The sequence below is a fragment of the Molothrus ater genome, chromosome 7 (genome assembly GCF_012460135.2).
Source record: "Molothrus ater isolate BHLD 08-10-18 breed brown headed cowbird chromosome 7, BPBGC_Mater_1.1, whole genome shotgun sequence".
Lineage (NCBI taxonomy): Eukaryota > Metazoa > Chordata > Aves > Passeriformes > Icteridae > Molothrus > Molothrus ater.
In genome coordinates, this window is record NC_050484.2 from 34,276,210 (window position 1) to 34,296,958 (window position 20,749).

Genomic DNA, 20,749 nt, shown 5'->3' on the forward strand with positions numbered 1-20,749 from the left:
TTGCTTTTACAATATCAGAATAGCTCTTCAGCCTTAGTCATTTCCAAATATTTCTCTGTGCTTTATTTCCAAATGCGAGGCACAAGCATATCACGGCCACCAATGGAAATGAATGTTTTTTACAACAGTGGTTGTCTTTTTATCCTTCAGATTGGCTTCCAGTATCATCCACTCCTTGACCTCCTAGACCTGTTTAGGCTCTATCTGGTAGAAGTATCAAGCATGACATTTTTGTGGCACCCATTTCCATGGTAGCCAGGTACTCTCTCTGGACAGGAAATGGACCTGTTCCCCTATTAAATGATGATATGTTGCTGAGATGTTTTAAGCCTCAAATGTGATAATCTGCTGGGAGGAAGAACAAGAAGGGGGTAATTCTGGTGGTCAGAACAGCAGCTTGGTGCCATCAGAGCAGAGCAACCCCAGTGCCAGCCCCCAGCACTGCTCCAGGAACTTTGGGCACACACAACCCCACCCTCTGCCACACCAAGAAGCAGGACAGAGATGTCAGCAACACTTTGTGGGGCGTAGCCTATGTTTTCTTCATGGTATTCTTCATTTTCACCTCTGATTTCCATGGCTTCAGACAAAAAATGTTATTTCTGCTCAAAAATTCACCTGAAACTCTGGGTTCATTTTGTCACCCTATGCAGTTACATTTTTTAATGTCAAATTGTAGTGTGTTAGGTTCATTCTTTGCTAGCTTTGATGATTTTCCTTCTACTGGAATACATATATTGGTCCTTTTGCGAAATTTTATTTCTGTTGCGCATTGTTTTTTGTTTTTCTCATCACATTATTTTGTCATGGATGTATTTTCTGCATTCACTAATTTCTGCTTCTTTAAATGATTTCTTGCCTCACTTTTTTGCCCTTAGTAAACTTTAAAAAAAATTTGTTTATAAATCAGATATTTATGGTAAGATGCATATGAAAACACAAGGAAAGAATTATAGTTTTAGGGAGAACATACCCTGATAATGACCTCTTAAATATTTGTAAAGATGGCCCTGGGCATCTGAGCCCACAAAATAGTTTATAATACAACAGCTTGATTGCATAATGATACTTTAGTTTTAAAACATATGATCTTTCTGTTTATGGGAAGGCATAATAGGCTCCTTTGAAATACAATAGTTTTGCCCTGAACATAACTGATTTTAAATGAAAGGACTAACTAAAGAATGCCTTTCTTCAAGTTTGTACTTCACTTTGTTGTTGAATCCAGCACGATGGTTTCTTTTACAAAACAGGCCTGGGGACCACACCTATTTCAGGATACATTAATTGTGAAAGTTCCCTGGGTTTCCATGAAGGAAGTTACCTAGTGCTGTTTTAAATTCTAAATCCTCTTAAAACCCAGAGAAATTTCTGTGTACCACCACCCCTTTCTCACTGGCACATAGAGAATTTCTTTTTATATTCAGTTTGAAGGTATTATCAAGTAGAGATTAAGATTAGACAGAATCCAGTGTGATTTGGGAGAGGGATATTTTTTTCTATGCAACAGAAATGAGTGAGTGAGAACATTTAACTGCAGACAGTTCATAAATCACTTGGACTACCTCAATCAATATTGAAATCTAGTATTTTAAAACATTTTTTGAAAAAAAATATGTCACCTAAACTCTGGTTTTCTTTTGTCTGTTAATATTTTGATGCAGCACCTGGTTCCAGCTCAAACTGGTCCTAGATCTGACACTGGCCTGCATTCATTGTTACTTCTATTTTGGATAGGAGTGAGTGCAAGAAATGTTTTAAATAAATATTCTTCTAACATCTCCTGTGCAGTGCAGAATGACTAACTTTCATTACTGCTCATGAATCTCAGCCAAGCCTGAGTCCAGTTGCCTTTTAACTTTCTCATCAGAAGCACCTGTGTATTTATTTTTAACTAAAATAGTTAAAATTTGCTATAGTTTGGCAGCTGAACTGATGAGTTCTTGTGTAAGACCTTTTCCTACATTTCTTATACCATTACAAAATTTAGTGTGGAAATCATTATCATGCCTTTGGCTATAATTTCTAATTGTGGGTCCATCCTGTTCTCAGGTTCCTCATTAAAACAAACAGAAACAGAGTTGGAGACTGGAATATAAAGCAAATAAAATACTTGTTCTCCTTTAGGGCAAAATCCAGTGATTTTTCCCTGATAAACCCCACTACAAAACACAAGCAGGTCATCCTAGAGTGAACTAAAGTTGACTTTATTATAACAAATATCTTTTCCTGAGAGTTTCTTTGCTGCTATACTTAAACTCCAGCACCAGATAGGAAACTGGGCAAGGCTTTTGTTTCATCTTGTTCCCTAAGTATTTATAGCCTGCCGTGAAGAAACACTTACAGCAGTGCAGTGATGTTTTTATTCTTGACAGAGGTGCCCTTAAAAGTGAATTTGCTTTGAAAATCGTTCATAGAATCAGGATATAAGAACTATGAAATAGACTTTTCTCTCTCTTTCTCTGCCTTTCTCCTTTGTGCCTAATTGGATTTCCAAAATAAGTTGTTAACAGTCCAGCTAAGATAATGTGGTCATGAAAAGGATGTCCAAATCCACCAATTTGCATTGGTTTGGTTTGGCTTAACTTTCAAAGTTCTTGGAGCAGAAAGTTGATGGCACGTGAATGTTATAATCAGCTTGAATTTTTTTTCTATTTTTTTTTCTCTGCCATATTGTATGGTGCCCAAATAAAATGCTAATCAAACTTCATTTCTGGACCAAAATTAATTTATTAACAATAATAATGCTCTTGTGTACTCCAGACCATGTTGCAAGATGTAATAGCCACCAATTTACAACACAGCTTGTTAATTTTCACTTGATCTGGGTGATTTATGCAGGATCCAAATTGATGCTCTTAATGTGAGACTATTTCACCCAAAGTGACATGGATTGTTTTCACTTCCATATAACCAATGAGGTTAAGAACTGAATTGAGTTAGATCCAAACAAAAGTTAACATTCTGTCTGGTGGATTGCCTGTTTGTTAGTTTGATTTATTTTTCCTTTTTAATTTCTGGTTTAGACTTCAATTTACATGATGCAATTCTTAATCCTCTACCACAAGAGTCCCACAATCCTATGCTGGGAGTTAGTCTTTCACTCTCCCCTTACTAAAACAGAATTAAACTCATCAGATTTAGGTTAAAATTGCATTACTTAAACATTTCAGTAATTTCCATTTGCTCATATGTTATATATCCAGCAGATGGATAATTTCCAAGATTTCTTGATTACTAAATCCTTTTTGATTTCTCTTAAATAAACTTTTTCTTTATCCCTCTGTATCCAAAGGGGAGATCTTCCTGAAATTAAACATGGCTCTCAGTATTATGTTACAGGACACCCACAGGTGCGGGTAGAAAACTATCTAATAAAACACACAGAGAAGCACAGAGTTATTATCAATAATCAGAAAACAGAAATAATTACTAATTTCTCAAATAAGTTTTTTAATGCACACCAAATCAGGAAGTTCCTGGCAGCACAGATATAATATGAGAAATGTATTTTGTAAAGAGACAAAACAAACATGCAAACACACAAAAAAATTTATTTGGTGTCAGTCTTCATCAAAAGGAAAAGTATGTTTTTTCAAATATTTATAGTTTGGAGGAGAAATGCCTTCAAAGACTTGAGTCACTGGCCATGGCACTTGTGTGCCAAGGAATGGTGCAAGTGTCAATAAAGACTTGAACCTCAGCTTCTTCTTCTTCAACTGTTATCACAGCTGGGCTTCTGAGCTTTTCCACTTGTTTTTACTCTTACCTATACTTTCAGATTTCCTTTTCCCCCACCTCAAATTGGAAAACTATTCCCCCTAGATACACTGTCAGGGAGTGTTTCCTGAAAATTTTTGGGTTTGACAAATTAGCGTTTTCCAGGAGAAAAGCTTTCTCTGAAACTGCTTGCCAAAACCTAATTAAAACTTGTGTTCCGAGGGATAAGTAGCCTTTAAAAAAAACTGGTTTGTGTAGATTCTCTTGGCTTCTTTTGTACTTGCAAGTTTTAAATGTGAAATGACAATGTATGTTTTAGTGGGTTTGATTTTTAAGGACGCAGGTTGGGTCAGTGTTGCACCGCAGTGAATTCTCCTGGAAAAGCAGAGCAGTTCCCATGTGCTATGAAATCCTACAGCTATGCAACAGGGGGCTGGAAGTGCTATTTTAAACACTCATATCAACAGAGCTTGCTGTAGGAGATAATATGTCACAAAAGGGAGTATGACATCTAGTTTCACCTAGAAGATAAACCTTGAGTAGATATGCAGGGAGAAACAAGGACTGTCATGTTGTCCTTGAAAAGAATGGCCTATATCAATGGAGAAAAGAACTCCAGGGCATATGCTACTTGGGATATTTAATTTAATCCTCAAACCTGTCTGAGCCACTATGAAGAATATAGTAGAGAAATGATAGTTGTGTGGAGTCTCACACACGTCGTGATTCCGGGGTGGGCACCTCAGTGATTTATTTTCAGAAAGGTCACAGCCTCAGAAATTCATGTCTGGAAGCCCAGAGCCCAGAGAGAGAGAAGTTTCCTGGCACTATTGATGCAAACAGCCCACGTTCAATCAGGGCTGGCACAGCACCATGCCCGTCCCAAACAGCCCTTCCCGACGAGCACCGGAGCCAATTACCCCTCGCTCTCCTGCCACACTCAAAGGCCCTTGCAGAGCTGTATTCTGCTGACAGAACTACAAGATAATTACAGCTAGGTGTTTTGTATTCACTTAAGTTAATCTCCCACTTTTATTTTTCATTGCTGCTTTAATCAGTGAGGAGGCACTTCAGTTGTTGTCAGGTGGATTATTTCTCAGTTGCTCGCTGCGCTGCTCTCCTTCATACTTGCGAGGGTGCTTCTGCCTTCCTGACAGACGTACAAAGAAAAATACTTCTATGATCTAAAATGAAATATGTGTTTCTTTTTCAGGTCTAGATGTTGATGGAATATACAGAGTTAGCGGCAATCTGGCAACAATACAGAAGTTACGATTTGTTGTCAATCAGGGTAAGTGATTCTTCCACCCTGGTAATGTTTTGTTTAGTACTTAACTGTCTTAGATGACAGTATTTCAGAATCTGCTATACATTAGTGGCATAGAATGATGAGCCCTGTTTTGGAAAAGAGAGGAAAGGGAAGGTAGAAAGATATTGCACAGAGGGAAATGTCAGCTAGGAGAGAGGAGAAAAGAGCAGAGTAAGCAGAGGAAAATAGTAGTTAAACTTGAGATGAGAAACAAACAACAAACAAATCTAAAAATACGGGAGGAAATGGAGATGTGAAATAAGGTGGCAAAAAGCAAAGCATATGTAGAAACCAAGGAATCAAAGTGAGGGGGAATGAAGAAGATTAAAAGGAAAAATAGCAGATTGTTTGGATGTTGAAAGTTAAACAAAACCAAAAGTAGAGCAGGGATCCAAAGGAAACCAGTGAAAGAGAAAAAGGTGCTGAAAAGAACTTAAAAGGAAAGACTAAAAGCGGAGTACTGGCTCTGACAAAGTCAGTGGAAGATTTACCACTGATTTTGAAAACACAAAGGTTTGACCCCAAAAAATGAAAGAGGAAAGATGAACATTTTGGGGACCTGCTAACCAGAATTAGAATCATCCTGTATGTATTTACTGAACATATTTCCAAAGATTCTGTGTATAATAAACATATTTCCACAAATACAACAACATGCTTTTCTCTGATGTGGCCTAAAGAAATCTAACATTGATCAGCAGATCCTGTTACAGGTGTGGAAGCTGATATTGGGAACTAATAAGGATGAATGACAAACACATTTATCTCCAAATGCTTTACTACTCTTACCAAAGACTAACTCTCTCCACATTTAAAAGCTTAGCAAATATCATCAGTGATAGCAAACCTCATGATACTACTTAACAAGAAAATAGAATCAAATTTCCCAGAAATGAGAAAAAATACCAAATCTTAAATTACATTAAAAACCTTATACACTTTGGAATGAATCAAGTATAAATGTGAAGCTGCTGCAACATTTCGTCCTACTTTTTATGATCTTTTTATAAGTTACCTGGGGAACTATTACCAGAACTGCTAAATGCTGTGTATTCTGTGTGAGGGTGATAGCTGTTGGAGAACAACTCCCTCAATTAGCTTGGTACTATACATAAACTAAGAGCTTTGACTCAGAAATTCTCATGAAATTGAGAGATAGGAGAGATGTAAAAATATTGCCACCTTCAAGCTTCCATTTAGATCTCTAGGGAAAGTTTCAGGGGATCAGTAGGTGTTTGCCACCTCCTCAGCTGCTCCAGATTAGTCTCGTCTTCAGCTGAAACTGGAGGGTGAACTCTGGTTTATGAGGAACCAGTATTTATGCCAGTATATTCAGCAAGACTGAATAAATCATCATCTACCAATCAGCCTCACAGTTTTGATTCATTACTTAGGTTCTCTTAAATTTATGGTTGTTGGGTATTTGTGTGTCAATAATGAAGCCTGCCTTGGCTTTCAAATGACTGTAAGCTGTATTTTGTTTGGAGACACATAGGCAAAAATGGGATTTTCTATCCTTCTACACTGCCTGAGTTCTTTGCTCAGGAAAAAACTGTGCCATAAAAATAATGATCCTGTCTATCATGTCTCGTGGCATCCAAAGGTTAACATACTTGAGGTTAACATTACTGCTCAAGTTTTCACCTAAAACAGATGGGCCGATACTGTAAAGCTAGACAGAAGTCTAAGCTGGCTTTTTGCAACAGAGAGGGACCAGACACCTTTTCCTTCTGGTTTATACTACTGTGAAAAATGAAAATATAATGGTGGAGTTAATAGTACATTAAAGACACTCTGGCACTGGTTACTTAAGGCATGTGCAAAAGAATCTGCCTACTGAGTGACCACAGGAAATTCAAAGAAAACTAATGCCCCTGGAGAACTATGTCATCATCTTATCAGTTATGGTAATCACTGTTTCTTATGTTATCCTTTATTGATGAAATGAGGGCATTCATGTGTTTTATGTCACAATGGAGTGGATTTTGGATCTGCCCAAACCCCCTTTACACATCCTTTAAAATCCTGTCTATAAAAAATTTCAGGTCTGTACTTGGGTTTTTCCTCAGGTGTATGCATGCAGAAATGCTGATTTAGGTAAATTCTAGTGCCACCTAACAGTCCCCAGGGGTGACCCCAACACCACGTGAGGGAAGTGCAAGACCTGAGTACTGTAGCTCCCAAAGAATAATCCAGAAATTTTTAATTATAACATTCAAGAAGGAGCACAGACACAAAGGACAGCCAGCCACTGATTCAACAGTGTAAATAACAACCTTTTTCTGTGCTAAGTTGGAGCCTGCAGGCAGGAAAGAGCCCACTGAGTCAAGGTGTCCCTGGAAATTCTGTGGGGAGATGGGGAAAACAGGGTTTATTTGGGTGTGCTTGGGAGAGCATTCTCCTTCCAATGTGTCCCAGAGCCTGGTGTTCCCTGTCAATTAGGTGCTGAGGTCAGCAGCACTTTCAGATGGGTTCATGAAGGGGAAAAAAAAGTTACCAGGAAAACTACTGTGTGCTCCCCACCTTCTTTTTTCCCATTCTCTCGAAGCTCTGCAGTGGGATGATGGTTAATAACTCACTGTCCACACATCCCCAACCCTCAGTAATTATTGTGACCTCCTCAGGTCAATCCCTGTACCTTCATTTTTTTGGTAGTTAACAGTAGGAAAGGAGTATTTATAAATACAATTTTACCATAGCTACTTTTTTTTCCCCCCCTTAATTTTAGTTAAAGTTTAATTTAATTATAAATGCAAGCAAATGTTCTGACAAAGCCTATTTGCATTGCAGAGACTGACTGCAATCAGTTCTTCTACAGGCCAAATACTCATTGGGCTCTTTCTTCCTGCATACTTTGCCATTGTGTTACACCTACATTTAGAGAATATAAATAATATGTATCACACTGAGGATTATAGAAGGAACTCTAGGCTGGCTGCCATATCAAAGTATTTTTTATTAGAATAATCATTAATTAGAATATAGCAAAGCTTTATTTGGCTCCTCTTCTTATACTGTTAATGTCATCTGCAGCATCAAAAATTAAATGAGAGAACTGGTGAATATGAAAGGAAAAGAAACTAACAGTTGACAGCTTTATCATTAAAGAAGAAATAAGAACAGTAAAAATATAAAAAGACTCTTGAAATTCTAGATTTTTGGGGATGAAAAGGGGTTTAAAATGAAAAAACCCCAAACCTGGTATCTTTTTAAATTCTCTGCATATACTTTGTGTTTTACTCTCAATTCTTGAGGTAGGCAGCTCCTGAAGAGGGTTTTGGCCTTGCCAAACGAGCAGCAGCAGAACAAACTACCTTATTTACTTTATCCTTCTTACAGAGTTTTCTTTTTCCTGTAAAAGTCTATTGATATCACACCTTTTTTGCTTCTGTGCAACAGGATTATCTTTTATCTATGATTTATTTTCCCATTAAGAGCTGAAAAGATCAGTTGATCATAAGAGGACTGGGCTATAACATCTCTCAGCACTTTCAAAACTCTAAGTCATCATTTTTCAAATCACTGAATCAAGGCTGGAGAATTTCCTTGTACCAAACTGACATCAGGAAATTTGTACTTTTCTTAGTCTATAAGCACTGAAAAATTTGGGGTTTAGAAACAAAGTCACCAGGCAGCCAATATTTTTGGCTGAGCACCTACAGCAAAGGCCTCTATAACAGCTGGAGATATTAGAGATACCTATTCCTCTTATGATTTCCATATTATTGGTCAAGTCTTAAAGTTGAAATGCTAAAAAAACAAACAACAAACCAGAAACAGACTTGGAGGATTCTGCTGATTTTACACAAGGTTTAGTAAATTAAATCCTTTACATGTATTTATTAGGATATTCTTTTAATTCACACCTGTAGGAAAAGTGATAAAATAACATTTATGGGTCTGTTAAGCCATGTAAGGTGTGCTGGCAGCTCCAGGGTATGAGAACTACTGAAAAGCTCCCTTGTTCTGGCCCAAACCCCCGGGAGGGTCTGAGGTGGCCCCAGGTGGGGCTGCTCAGAGTCATTATGGTACCACTACAGGAACCTGAGGACAGAGGGGAGGTGTTTTTCAACAGCAAAATACAACAGGGATGGGGTAAAAAGGGCCTGAAAAAGAAAAACAAGAACAAGGGAAGGCTTTTCATCCATCAGAATTTGTGAGTAAAAGTGAATTTTTGTTTGCTTTGGTTGAAGCCATTGTGCTGATTAGAGAGCCCCAGAATGGTTTGGGTTGGAAGAGACCTTAGAGCTCCTCTCTTTCCAACACCCTGCCCCAGGGAGGGATTCCTTTCACCAGCCCAGGTTGCTCCAAGCCCCATCTGGCCCCGTGTATGGGTGTGTGACACACATTTAGAAGGACATTTTTTAATGTTTTATGAACGTGAGGACATTCTTTGTGCTAAGCCAGGTTCCGTGTCCTGCTTCCCATCAATCCTCAATTACCTCCTTGCTGAAGACCAGGGACACCTGGGTGAGGAACTGGAGCCTTCCTTCTTTATGTTTCCTGTGCTAATCTGCTCAGTAGCTGGAAAGGCATTCACTTTCTATGGCTGCCAATCAAGCAATTTTCATGAGTATTAAATTAGCTAAAAAAGAAATAGAGCTATAAGGAGTTCATAACACGTTTCTGAAACACTAGGATTCTATCTCAATGCATGCACGTTCAGGGAAACTAACCATGGAAATACAGATTTCAGTACTTATTGGTTCATTCAGCAAGGGTTGGTTCATGCATAATACAAGAGAGTTCCTAATTGTCTTTATATCCAAAGCTTTGTTTGCAAAATGCTGGGTGTTTGCTGTGCAGATGACCTTTGCATCTCTTTATTTCATTAGGAATACCTTGTGTGTTAACTGCAAGGCACCACAGACCATCCAAAGGTCAATGATTGTGTTTTTACAGCTCTGTTACTCTGCTTATGTACCAAAGCAGGGGCAAATATGGGCATTTTTACACAGGCTAAATATTATGCTATTGCGGAGAAGATGTATTTCTTGTGGAACATGGAGAAGGACAGCCAAAGATATCCAAATATTCCTGCTTTGAGGGGGAAAAAGTGAATTTAATCCCCTCCTTCCATTAACTTTTGCAGTAACATAAAAAGTACTTGGACAAAAAAAAAGAATTAGAATATTTATGTTGTTTCTTCTGTGAGAATTTAGCAGGATATGATTCAGTTTAAGGAAAAAATTAAGAGTAAAGTTTGAACCAGAAATACGTGAACTGATTGCGAATATTTATTAACTAAATAATTTAATAATAAAGAAAATGCCTACTTGATTAATTGTTACAGAGTAAAAATTACAATAAAACTGTCTTGATCAGTGCTTTGCAGAAGCACCATTACTGTCTGTGCAGTTGTTTAACAAGGATTTAATTGGAAAGATAAGTGAATGCACATTTAAAAGTATTGTTAATTTGCTTTATAATCACCCCATCCTTCACAGTATTGACAGCACCAGGCACAAACCCCTTTCTCTTTTACAAGTATTATTTTCCATATGTGCACAATAAATTCTGAAGCAGTAATTGGAAATTTTATGGATTTCAGCATACCTAGTGTTTTGAGTTTATAGGTGCCATATCCCTTCTCTAAAGGTTGTTCATAGGTGGCATTTTAGGTAAAATCACTGCTTTTTATTACCCATAAGCTTTTTTGGAGGTTGTGGTGTGGTAGTTTGTTGGATTTTGGGGTTTGTTTATTTTGTTTTGCTTTCTTTCCTAAGAAATATCTAATTCCCATTTACTTTTCCTTTCCATTTGAAATATCAACAAAATCTTCACTTCGACATAATTTTTGATTTAATAAACAACAGCCGTCAGAAACAGTAATCTTCAATATGTTTGTATTCCATCTGCACTTATATTTATTGTTCTAAAATGACTCAGATTGGTCTAATTGACAAGTAAGAGCTCTGACCATATGAGCAGCTAAGGATGATACCTTTAACCAGCAGGACTCTTCGACCTCACTGACACGTTCTTTATCAATGAACTGGGAGAGAAGAGGGACAAATATTCAGGATTCTTAAAATTTAATTATTTAATTTTTTTTTAATATTGCTGATTCTACGAGCTTGCTGGGACCATATGTCTGTGTGAGCTGGGCTATCAGGAACCAGAGTGGTTTCCTGGCTGGCTCTGCCTCAGCGGGCACAGCCCGTGCAGCAGGCACGAGACTGGAGCTGCCTCTGAAACAGAGCCTTCAGGTCAGCACAAATGGGCTGGCTGGTTGTGAAGGTAGCATTTAGGAGGGGGAAAAAAGAGGGAGGAAGCAGCTGGATTAAAAAAAAAAAGAGAGAGATGTGTCTTCTTTTCACAGCTTTATTTGTTTAAAATAAGAAAAAAAATGGAGGGAGCATAAAAAAGGCCCCACCCAAACCAACAGCAACAAAAAAGTCCCACCCCAAACCAAAAAAACTTCCCATTCAAAAATAGCTATATCGTTCCATTGACCCCAACATATCCATTTTAAAGGCAGGCAGGTCTCTGATCCTCCCCCTAACAAAGGCTCCATGGGCACATGAGGGCAGGTCCCCTCTCAGCTGCCAGCAACCAGAGAGCAGCTACAGACATGGAGGGCTTCATTTTAAAATTGCAGCAAGGATCACTGGGTAAAAGAGGGGGAATAAAGAGGAATGGTTCTCTCTTGCAGTCACTTTCCTTTTTGTTTGTGGTTTCTTAATTTTTTGTGTGCATACCTTGATGAGATTTCCCTTTATATCTGGCTATCTCAGATATTTTTAGATGTTTTAGTTTATTGATTTTATTTTTTTAGGCATATATGATTGTCCCTAAAAATGTGGGTGTGCCTTGGTGGGGGTCTAACCTTAAAGCCACCCTCCAGCCTTGGTGATGTTCCTGGTGTGATCAGGCACAGCACAGGCAGCAAAGTCTTCCTCATGTCTGCCAGCAGCTTTTCATGTGACCAGTCTCACTGAGAAATCAGTAAGAGTGATCCAAAGTTCACGATGGAAATATCAGGCTCAAACTGGGTTACTTGCTAGCTGAGAACCAAAATGTCTTGAAAGCCTTGAGTCAAAAATAGTTTTTTCTTTCTTTTTCACACTTCCCAGGCAAGCACAGAAAATAAAATGGACTGAAGCAATTTTCAAAAATAATTATAAAACAGCTTGCTTCTGGGTTAAGACCTGCATATGCCGAGCTGTAGCCAAGAATTTCATTTTTTAATTTTTTTTTCAAGCTTTAAAACTCTGACAACAGAATACGTTAATTGAGCCCACAGTACTTGGTGAATCAATTAATATGTGCATGTTACTCATGTGAGTTCTTCTTTTTCTCTGTCTGTTTAAAGCTACAGAAAGTTTATTATTATGTATTATTCAAAGGAAAGTATGTTTTCCACATCTTCTTCCCCTTCTCTTTCCAGAGGGGAAGGGGGAAACTATAGTACTTCCAAATATGACTTGTAAATATAAGTTAGGTACAAAATCTAATGGAAATATTAATTTTTGCAATGAATGCTTCAAATTATTTTGTAAATAATGCATGTATGTATGTATATGCACATTATATATATATGATGCATACAATAAAAACAGATAGAGCTTGAATGTTAATGTATTTCAAAAATAACTAATTTTGTGTTCAGTGTGAAGGAAAAAAAAAAGGCAGACAGAAAAATATTCAGAATTCTTAGTTGCCCAATCTGCAGCTCTGTAAAATTTCACTTACGAGTGGTATTGTCATGTTTTCCTTTTCATGTGCTGAATAAGCCAGTGGAATGGGGCAGAAGAGGCAGCAGGCTGGGTTGGTGTGGTCAGCCACAAACATACCATGGATTTTATGGCATGTGTTGTATGATGAAGCATTTCAGACATGCCTTTTATTCCTTCCCTACCCGCAGCACCATTTGCGTTACAATAGCGTCTTGCTCAGTAACACTTGGAGGAGTTGAAGAGCTTCTTGATAATCCCTCAAGGAGCGTCGTTTAGTTGCTGAGAAGGACTGGAGCTTTGCAGGCTGCACTGAGGGATTGCCTTTTTTTGGGGGATGCTCATTGTTGTCATGGGTGACTCTTTGTTTGGGTTTGTTGTTCTGATGGAAGAGCTACAGGAAATGCCATTCCACAGAGCGCCAAAAAAGCGAGGAAAGGAAATAAATTATTGAGTCGTTTGGTGAAAGTATTAAAAGGACAGCTTTCTACCTGTGATTTTTAGGATGATGGGATCATTTCCTGAGTGTGGGGATGGCCAGGCTCATTTGTACATAAACTGAACTGAGTATCAAAGGTATTTTGCATGGGATATTTGTGCTTTGAGGAGATGGACATCCTGGAGAATTAATCTGCAGAGCTCCTTCTTATAATTGGTCATGCTCAATGTCTAACAAGACTGTGGTGTGGCCTAATATTTGGGGTGGTTTCCTCCCCTGTGGTAGATATCTGTAATTCTGTGGTTTGTGTGTAAAAGTGGCTGACAAACATGAGCCTGCAACAAAAAAGGATGGTGTTATATATGGATGTACATTCCATAATATTCTGCAGGGTGGCATGGGATGAGAAGTTGTTGCACCAGAGAATTTGGCTTTATCATGGTATTTGTGGTGTTCTGTGTGTTGAGAACTGGGGAAACCATAAATGCTGTGGTAGGGGCAGCTGTTGTGAGTAGCAAATTATTTTTTCATTGGAGGAGACTTTGGTAATGCATTTAAGTGTTGAGCTCCATGGGTTAAGAGTGATGGGGTCCAAAACTGAAAACTGTTAAATGTAAAAACTCAGGGGGAGGGGGAAAAAAAAAAGGAAAAGGAGAAACTCTAAAATATAACTTCTCTGAAAATTGGAAACTTTTATGAGGAAACCTGTGTTCTTATATAGACTGTTTCATTTGTGCTTACATATTTCCTAGAATTACATTACTGCTAAAAATATAACACTGTTCTTAAGGAATTTTCAAGTGCTCACAATATCCTTTTTTATGGATTTAGAACTGAATATTCCTATCTTCTTTCCTCTTTTTTTTCTTTTTTTTTTCTTTTTTTTTTTCTTTTTTTTTTTTGTTATTGTGTAAAAATTCTGTGGAATTTCTTGCATGAGCAAATTATCAGGGTCCTGGAAAGCATCTTCCTTTAATACATTCTTGGGGCATTTTAGTGTTGATTCAGTTACCTAACCACTTATTTAGTGCCACTTGAGAGGATGCTGTTTCAGAGTGGCTCTCAGAGGGCTGTTGGGTCTACAGGAGATTGGGTGCTAGAAGCTGAGTGAGATGTCTTAAAGCATTTAAGAAGCATTAGATGCCTGTATTTAGAGAAGTTATTAATTGTTCTTGACTACACCATTGGTTTTTTCACTTTAAAAAAAATTAAAATCCCGTCATATATAGGCGCATAAAAATATTGCGTACATATTTGGTGGGAAAACCTTTTCAGAGGAAGAAGCTTTAAGAAATAGTGTATAAAGTGTCACAAGCTATTGTCCTGAACTAACACACATCATATATGCAAAAGTAAAGAAAAAGACATTGTTTCCACCTTCTCTTCCAAGTCTTGATTTACACTTTAGATTTATTATTTTGAGGATTATTAAACATAATAATTTAAACACTTGGAGAGGTAGTCACGCTGTATTTTAATTTTGAAGCTATGCATGATACCAGAGTCTTAAAAGTGAGAATGTAGCACAGCTCTCACTTGGGTTTTCAGCTCTCACCCGAATGTTAACACCATTCAGCCTGTACCACGCCTGTTGTCAGTACAAGTAACAGGGATTGTTCAGATCTCTTGAGATCAAAGGTCCCATTTCCCAACTCTACTGTAACAATCCCAGCCTAATCAAAGCCCTTCACATGGACAAACACCTCGGGGTGAGTTGGGAGAGTGATGCCTTTTGAAATCATCCTATGAATCCATGGCTACAATTTCAACGCATTGTCTCTTCTTTGTGTAATTACTGTTATTATTTATACAACATAGCATGGTCAAATTTTGAAATAGTCAGGGTATGCGGAGTTGACTATAATGGAATAAATATTTTATACTATTTTCCCCCTTTTTCTTCAGAGCAAGTGTCCAATTCTGCTAGTTTATATTCCTTTTCTGTGTCCCTCTTTGCACACTTTTTCCCCTATTGCCAACTGACATAATGTGGGAGACTTGGCTCATCTCTGGCTTGCACCTGGGCTGACACTGGGACACACATGGGTAGGAGATATTTTGGGGTGACAGTAGCCTGGAGTTAGGTTATGCCAAAATCCTGACATAAACCTCAGCAGAATCTAAGTATGGCATTCCTCACCTCTCCCTAGCTAAATAAAGGTGATAATAAAAGGCATCTTTAACCTGAATTTTGCAGGTTTGCATGCTGTTACCAGAATTTGCCATAGTTGTTTCCATCACACTCTTAAATCCCATGATTTATAAAGACTGGATTGGACAGACTGTTAGAAAGTGGGGGGGGAAAAAAATCTCTTGCAAGAGAATAAGATGGAGTTCTTTGCTGGATTTGTACTTCTTGTAGTACACCAGAGAGATCTCCTTTTCTTATATATTTTTTTTCACTTTTCTTTTTTTTTTTCTTTTTCTTTTCCTGGTGTAATCAGATAATTAAAAAACAAACAAACAGGGATTTCAAAACACATTGCCATCAACCAACATTATGTGCTTATGATACAGAAGATTGAGAACGACTTAATTAAGTAGATAGCAGCAGTGAAGAGAAGATGGATGTAAGGAGGGAGGAGATTATTTGCTTTTGGAGGATCTTCCTTTGGCTGGCATTGGGTGCCTTTCTAGATAGAGGGCATTGATGGAAAAGGAAAATCCAGGAGGAAAATGGCAAGAAGATTACATCACTGCAGAGCTAAAAGCTGTGCCTTGCTGTAAGAAAAGTTTAGCTGCTTGCTCAGTGTTTTGTTCCAGGATAATGTTGACATCAGCTGAGGAGATGGGATAACGAGTTTCAAATAAGTAGGAAATCAGTACATAGCGTCTGAATAAATTTAAGTGGAGCTGCATGATGCCAAACTTGAGATCTGTAAGGGTGGGATGGGACGGAACTGATTCTGCCTAGAAAACAAGGTGTGCACTTGGGAGGGGAAAGTGGAGTTGTGAAACTGTGAGGGCATCTGAGCTGAAGGGGGATAACAAAAAGACACCCAAAACAGCTAAAAGTGCAATACCAAGGGCTTCTGGTATCATCAGCTGAATTGGAGGAAAGAAAACTTTTCTTTTTCGTGCTTAATTCTTTGCATATATGAAGATGCTACGGCAACTTAGAGATACGTATTTTTGAATCAGAGCCACATGATAAAGCATCCAAACATAATGCAAATAATTGCGAACTGATGTATCCAGCATTTTATTTTTTTTTTAAAGAATAAATAATTTAGCTTTACACATGGGCAATCCTTGCTAAAAATTGCAAATCAGAAGTCTTCTGTTTGAATGTATTTTATTTTGTTAATGGATTCGCTCATGTGAAAGGCATCTAATTGTATAATGTATTATTAGTCATTTTCTTTGGCATGCTATTAACTTTAAATAATTCTAATATTTAACATTTTATAACATGCACAACAAAGTTCTATCTCCAGCAAAGGAAAAAAACATGCATTAATAATAAAATTTTCATGGCTCTTTCCACTGTGTATGTTGTGATACATATTTGAGCAGAAACATGGAAAATTGAAGTGTAAAGCAACAAAGCCCGTTAGCATTTAAAGAATATACATTGTAATACGCTGTGGTCCTGTAAATACAAGAGCTGGGATATAATTCAGTACAATTAACTTATTTTAAGATTGAGTCAGATATAAAGTGTGATAGGATATAACTGAGTGCATCTACTTGATGTCTGCTCGGTGATGGCTGGGCTGGAGTGTATAAAATGGTGATTAATGCCTGCTAATGGAAGTGGTCTCCACCACAAGTTGTGAGCACTGGGGTTGTGGCTGGCTACAAAAACCACACAGAGCAACACTGATAATCTCCAGTAAATCCCCAAGTTTTCCTGTGCTGGAAATAAGATGACAGGTCACATTAGAAATTTTCTCCTTATGGTGTTTTTTTTTCTTTTTTTTTCCCTTTTGTTTTAGTAGGTCAGATCTTGTTCCCGTGTGTTGTGGAAGTATTATGGGAATGAGCAGTGTCTAAGCTGCTTAACAAATGCACACTTTCCCCACACCAATCTGTTTTCTGGGGACAGCCAGGCTAGTGCTGTACAGCATCCTCTCGGTTGGGTGCTATTAATGTTAATAAAATGCACTTAGCACTTAACATCTCGGGATCTCAAAAGAGCTTGCAAAGCAGCATCATTATCTTTACATTATGGGTACGGAAAATGAAGGATAGGGAGAGTGAAAGATTTGCCCAAGTTTCCATGGTAAATCAGTGACAGAGCCAGGAGCAGAGCCAAAATCTGCTGATTTATAGTCGGTCTCCTATGTAGTGTGCCGTGCCATTTCACCAAACTCCATTTGCCAAGTCCCTACTGTGTACAGAGACTGTGGATAAGGCTGCAGCCACCCTCTGAAATGTGGATTTTGGGCTCTGGATAATGCAAAGCCAAATTAGGTCTTCAAATGTGGGTCTCCCCTGTGATGCTTCTCCAAGTGCAGGGCCACTTGTGCCATAGGCAGCAGGGCAAAGATGCATGAATAATTGAAATTCCTCTGTGCTGGGGCTGCAGAGTAAAGGGACCCAGTCCTTGAGGAGCCCCAGGTATGTTTAATGTGGGCATGAGCTCCTGGTTTGCATTCCTGTGGCTGCAGGGATGTGTTGCCACGCATCGTGTTTGGCATGACTAAGCCTCATGGAGCTGTGTGCATTTTGTGAGTATTTTGCAGTCAGTTTTGGAAATGACTCCATCCAGATAATATATGAGCAGATATGTATGTTGAAGGGCTTGTGCTAACATCTCTGTGAGATACCAAAATATTGCTAGCTGTGTTTGGTAAGTAGGAAAATGAGGAGCTGAGTAACATGCCTACAGAAGTTTGTGATGATTCAGGGATACAAACCAAGTGTCCTTGTTTCAAACCTCTGTCCTAGCCCCAGGGTCACCCTCCTCTTCACTTTCCTTAGGAGGTAAAATATGGATCAAAAGCTAAAAAGGACCAGCTGTCTTCCTGACAGACTAGATCACAGGAGCAAGCATGCAGCTGAGGGATGTGTTTGGTCATTTGGTCACCTACTCTTGTAGGTGAGAATCCTTCTCCCAGTAGTGAAACAGCCCTGCTGTTTCCCCTCACACCTTTATGCCTCTGTTTACAGTAATTCCATCAGTTGTGAATCATGATGTCAGGGATTCATTTCTTTGGTGTGTTTGCATGTATGTACCTGTGTTTCAAGAGATGTCCCTCATAGTAAACAAGGCAACAAGGAATCATTAATGTGAAAGGAAGAGGAAAATGCAATGCCTCCCAGCTCTCTGATCACCTTCCTGGGACTCCTGCTGGGACAGAGCCTGCCTGCTGAGAAGCTATGAGCTGGAGTCCTCTAATTTTCGGATTAAACAGAATCCCAGGCACTGACCCCCCCTACAAGGGGGTCCTTTTCCTCTGCTGATCCTCCATGCTGGCCTGCACTGGTCAGTCCCACCCATGGTACAGGCAGTATTTATCCTTAGCTTTCCTTCTTCCTGCTGGATAACCAGTTTTATTCATCTCTGCTCCACCTTGGCCAAGTCTGAATTTACTGGGGGGCTACCTGCAATTCCCATAGGATAATGGAATATCCTGAGTTGGAGGGACCCAAAAGATTTATCAAGTCTACCTTCTGATCCTGCAGTTCACTGCAAAGGTGCTGCAGCCCAGGCACCTACTTACTTTCTTCCCACTACTTTACTAAGGATTTGGGATCTTCCCTGTGGAGATGAGGCCACATCACGCCATGATTTGATATCAATACAAGTTGATGGCTGCTTGTTCTCTAAGAGGCACTCTGGCTACAGGCTTGGTGAATAGGTGTGCGAGTCTGAACTCAGCTTGGCTGCTCACAGCCCCACCAATCTGTATCTGCACACAGCTTGTTGGGTTTGGGGTTTTTTTTTCCCCAACCTGTGTGTAAATGGACCCCAAAAAAAAAATCTAAGTTATTCTTTCTCTCTTATCCTGGTGAGTGATTTCAAAGACTTCGGGTTTGCAGTGGAGCTTATACTGCTGTGTGATTCTGTTTGTCTGTGTTGTTGAAAATGAAGAATTTAGGTTGGGCTTTGTATGAAAAAAGCTAATGCAAGGTGGACAACTTTATTATAAATCCCTATGCATTTCAAAGCCTCAGTTGGAAGAGAACGCAAGATAGCAAGAAACACAAACATGGGTTGGATTATTTCTTGTTAAGCAAATGTAATACTGTGAAAGATTGACAGCACGGGAAACTGGAGTCCTCCATTTATCCACACTTCATTCCTAATATCTGGCTTCAACAGCAGATTGTAACCATAGAAAGGCTATAGACTCTGGGTGAAATGGCACTCCCTTTTGGATCCAGTTTTATAAAAGAAAACAATTATTCACAGAATGCGTGTCTTTATTCTTTATTGCACATTTCAAAGTCCCCATGAATACTCATTTGCATGTGACAGCTAATGCTGCATCTTGTATTGGCCAGTAAGAGGCATGATTGCACTAAATTGGAAGCAGCAGGCACAGGTTTTCTTTTAAGGATGGGGGTGGGGGCAGCCATCCACTCGTACTGTTCCCAAGTCTTCAGTCAAAACGGTTTTAGAACAGTTGCAAGTCTAGTTACTGGGATAATAAATCCCAAATTAACTGAATATGCAGATTTCACTTCCATTAGGTTACACTCTTTATCTTTTGTTAACAACCCCAACTTTTTAAAGCAGTGGAGAAGTGGGGAATTGAAAATACTGAACTGGTACTCCAGGAGTGAAAAAGGAGGACAGTAAAAACTGTTGTTGTCATTATTTCTTTCCCCCTCTCTTTCTTTTTACAATATAAGCCCAGATAAATATATTTACTCACCCTGCATAATTTTTTCCAAATGATCTTGTTATATGACTGACACACAGGGTAGCAGAACCCCAGCAATGCAGAGAGGCTGCTGCCAGCGTTGCTTACAACAAAATTCTATGTACACAGCAGCCACAGAAAACATTTATTTGGTAGCACATTCCTTTTTCCTTTAGAAATTTCCTTTCCTGCAGCTTCGACTCAGGAGCACGGGGAGATAGCGAGATAAATACTCCTGTGGCTCCTGTGTAATCTCTTTGAAAATTATCTGGAATATAATGGGGACAAAAGCAGCTCCTTGAAAACTACCCGAAACTCACTCTTTTCTTAAATGCAATCTCCCAGCATAATCAGAGAGCAGAGCTGCTAGGAGCGAGGAGATTAACGAAAACACCTTGAAAAGGTTTAGTACAGACCACAGTGTATCGTGACCATTCCTTTCTAAAAAGTTAAAATTGAAAGTTGCTGCTTTTTCTTTTTTTTTTTTCTTTAATTCCCCTCCTTTTACCCGACAGCTCCAGGCTGTCACACTTTTCATTTGAAAGCCCTGAAATGCATAGGAATTGTAGCTAGAACATCAGAAAGTTATCATGCATGCAGTTTAACAACGAGATTACCTACACCACGGGGTTTTTTTTTTCCCAGCAAGAAAACTATGTAAAATCATTGCATTCCAAGTAACAGACAGGACTTACTTTATAAGATGGATTTCAAAAGATCTGGAGGCTTCTGTTCCTTATAAAACTACGCCAAAGACTATTTAAGTGGCCAGTAATATAAACATTATGCT

General features: G+C 38.7%; 1 protein-coding gene across 1 annotated transcript in view; it reads left to right on the forward strand.

Moving 5' to 3' along the window:
- ARHGAP15 (Rho GTPase activating protein 15) overlaps positions 1–20,749 on the forward strand; it is a 320,720-nt gene that overhangs the window by 213,111 nt on the left and 86,860 nt on the right. The window contains exon 11 of the mRNA XM_054515336.1: positions 4,934–5,011. Coding sequence (XP_054371311.1) covers positions 4,934–5,011 — 78 coding nt within the window. The remainder of the gene's footprint in view (positions 1–4,933; positions 5,012–20,749) is intronic.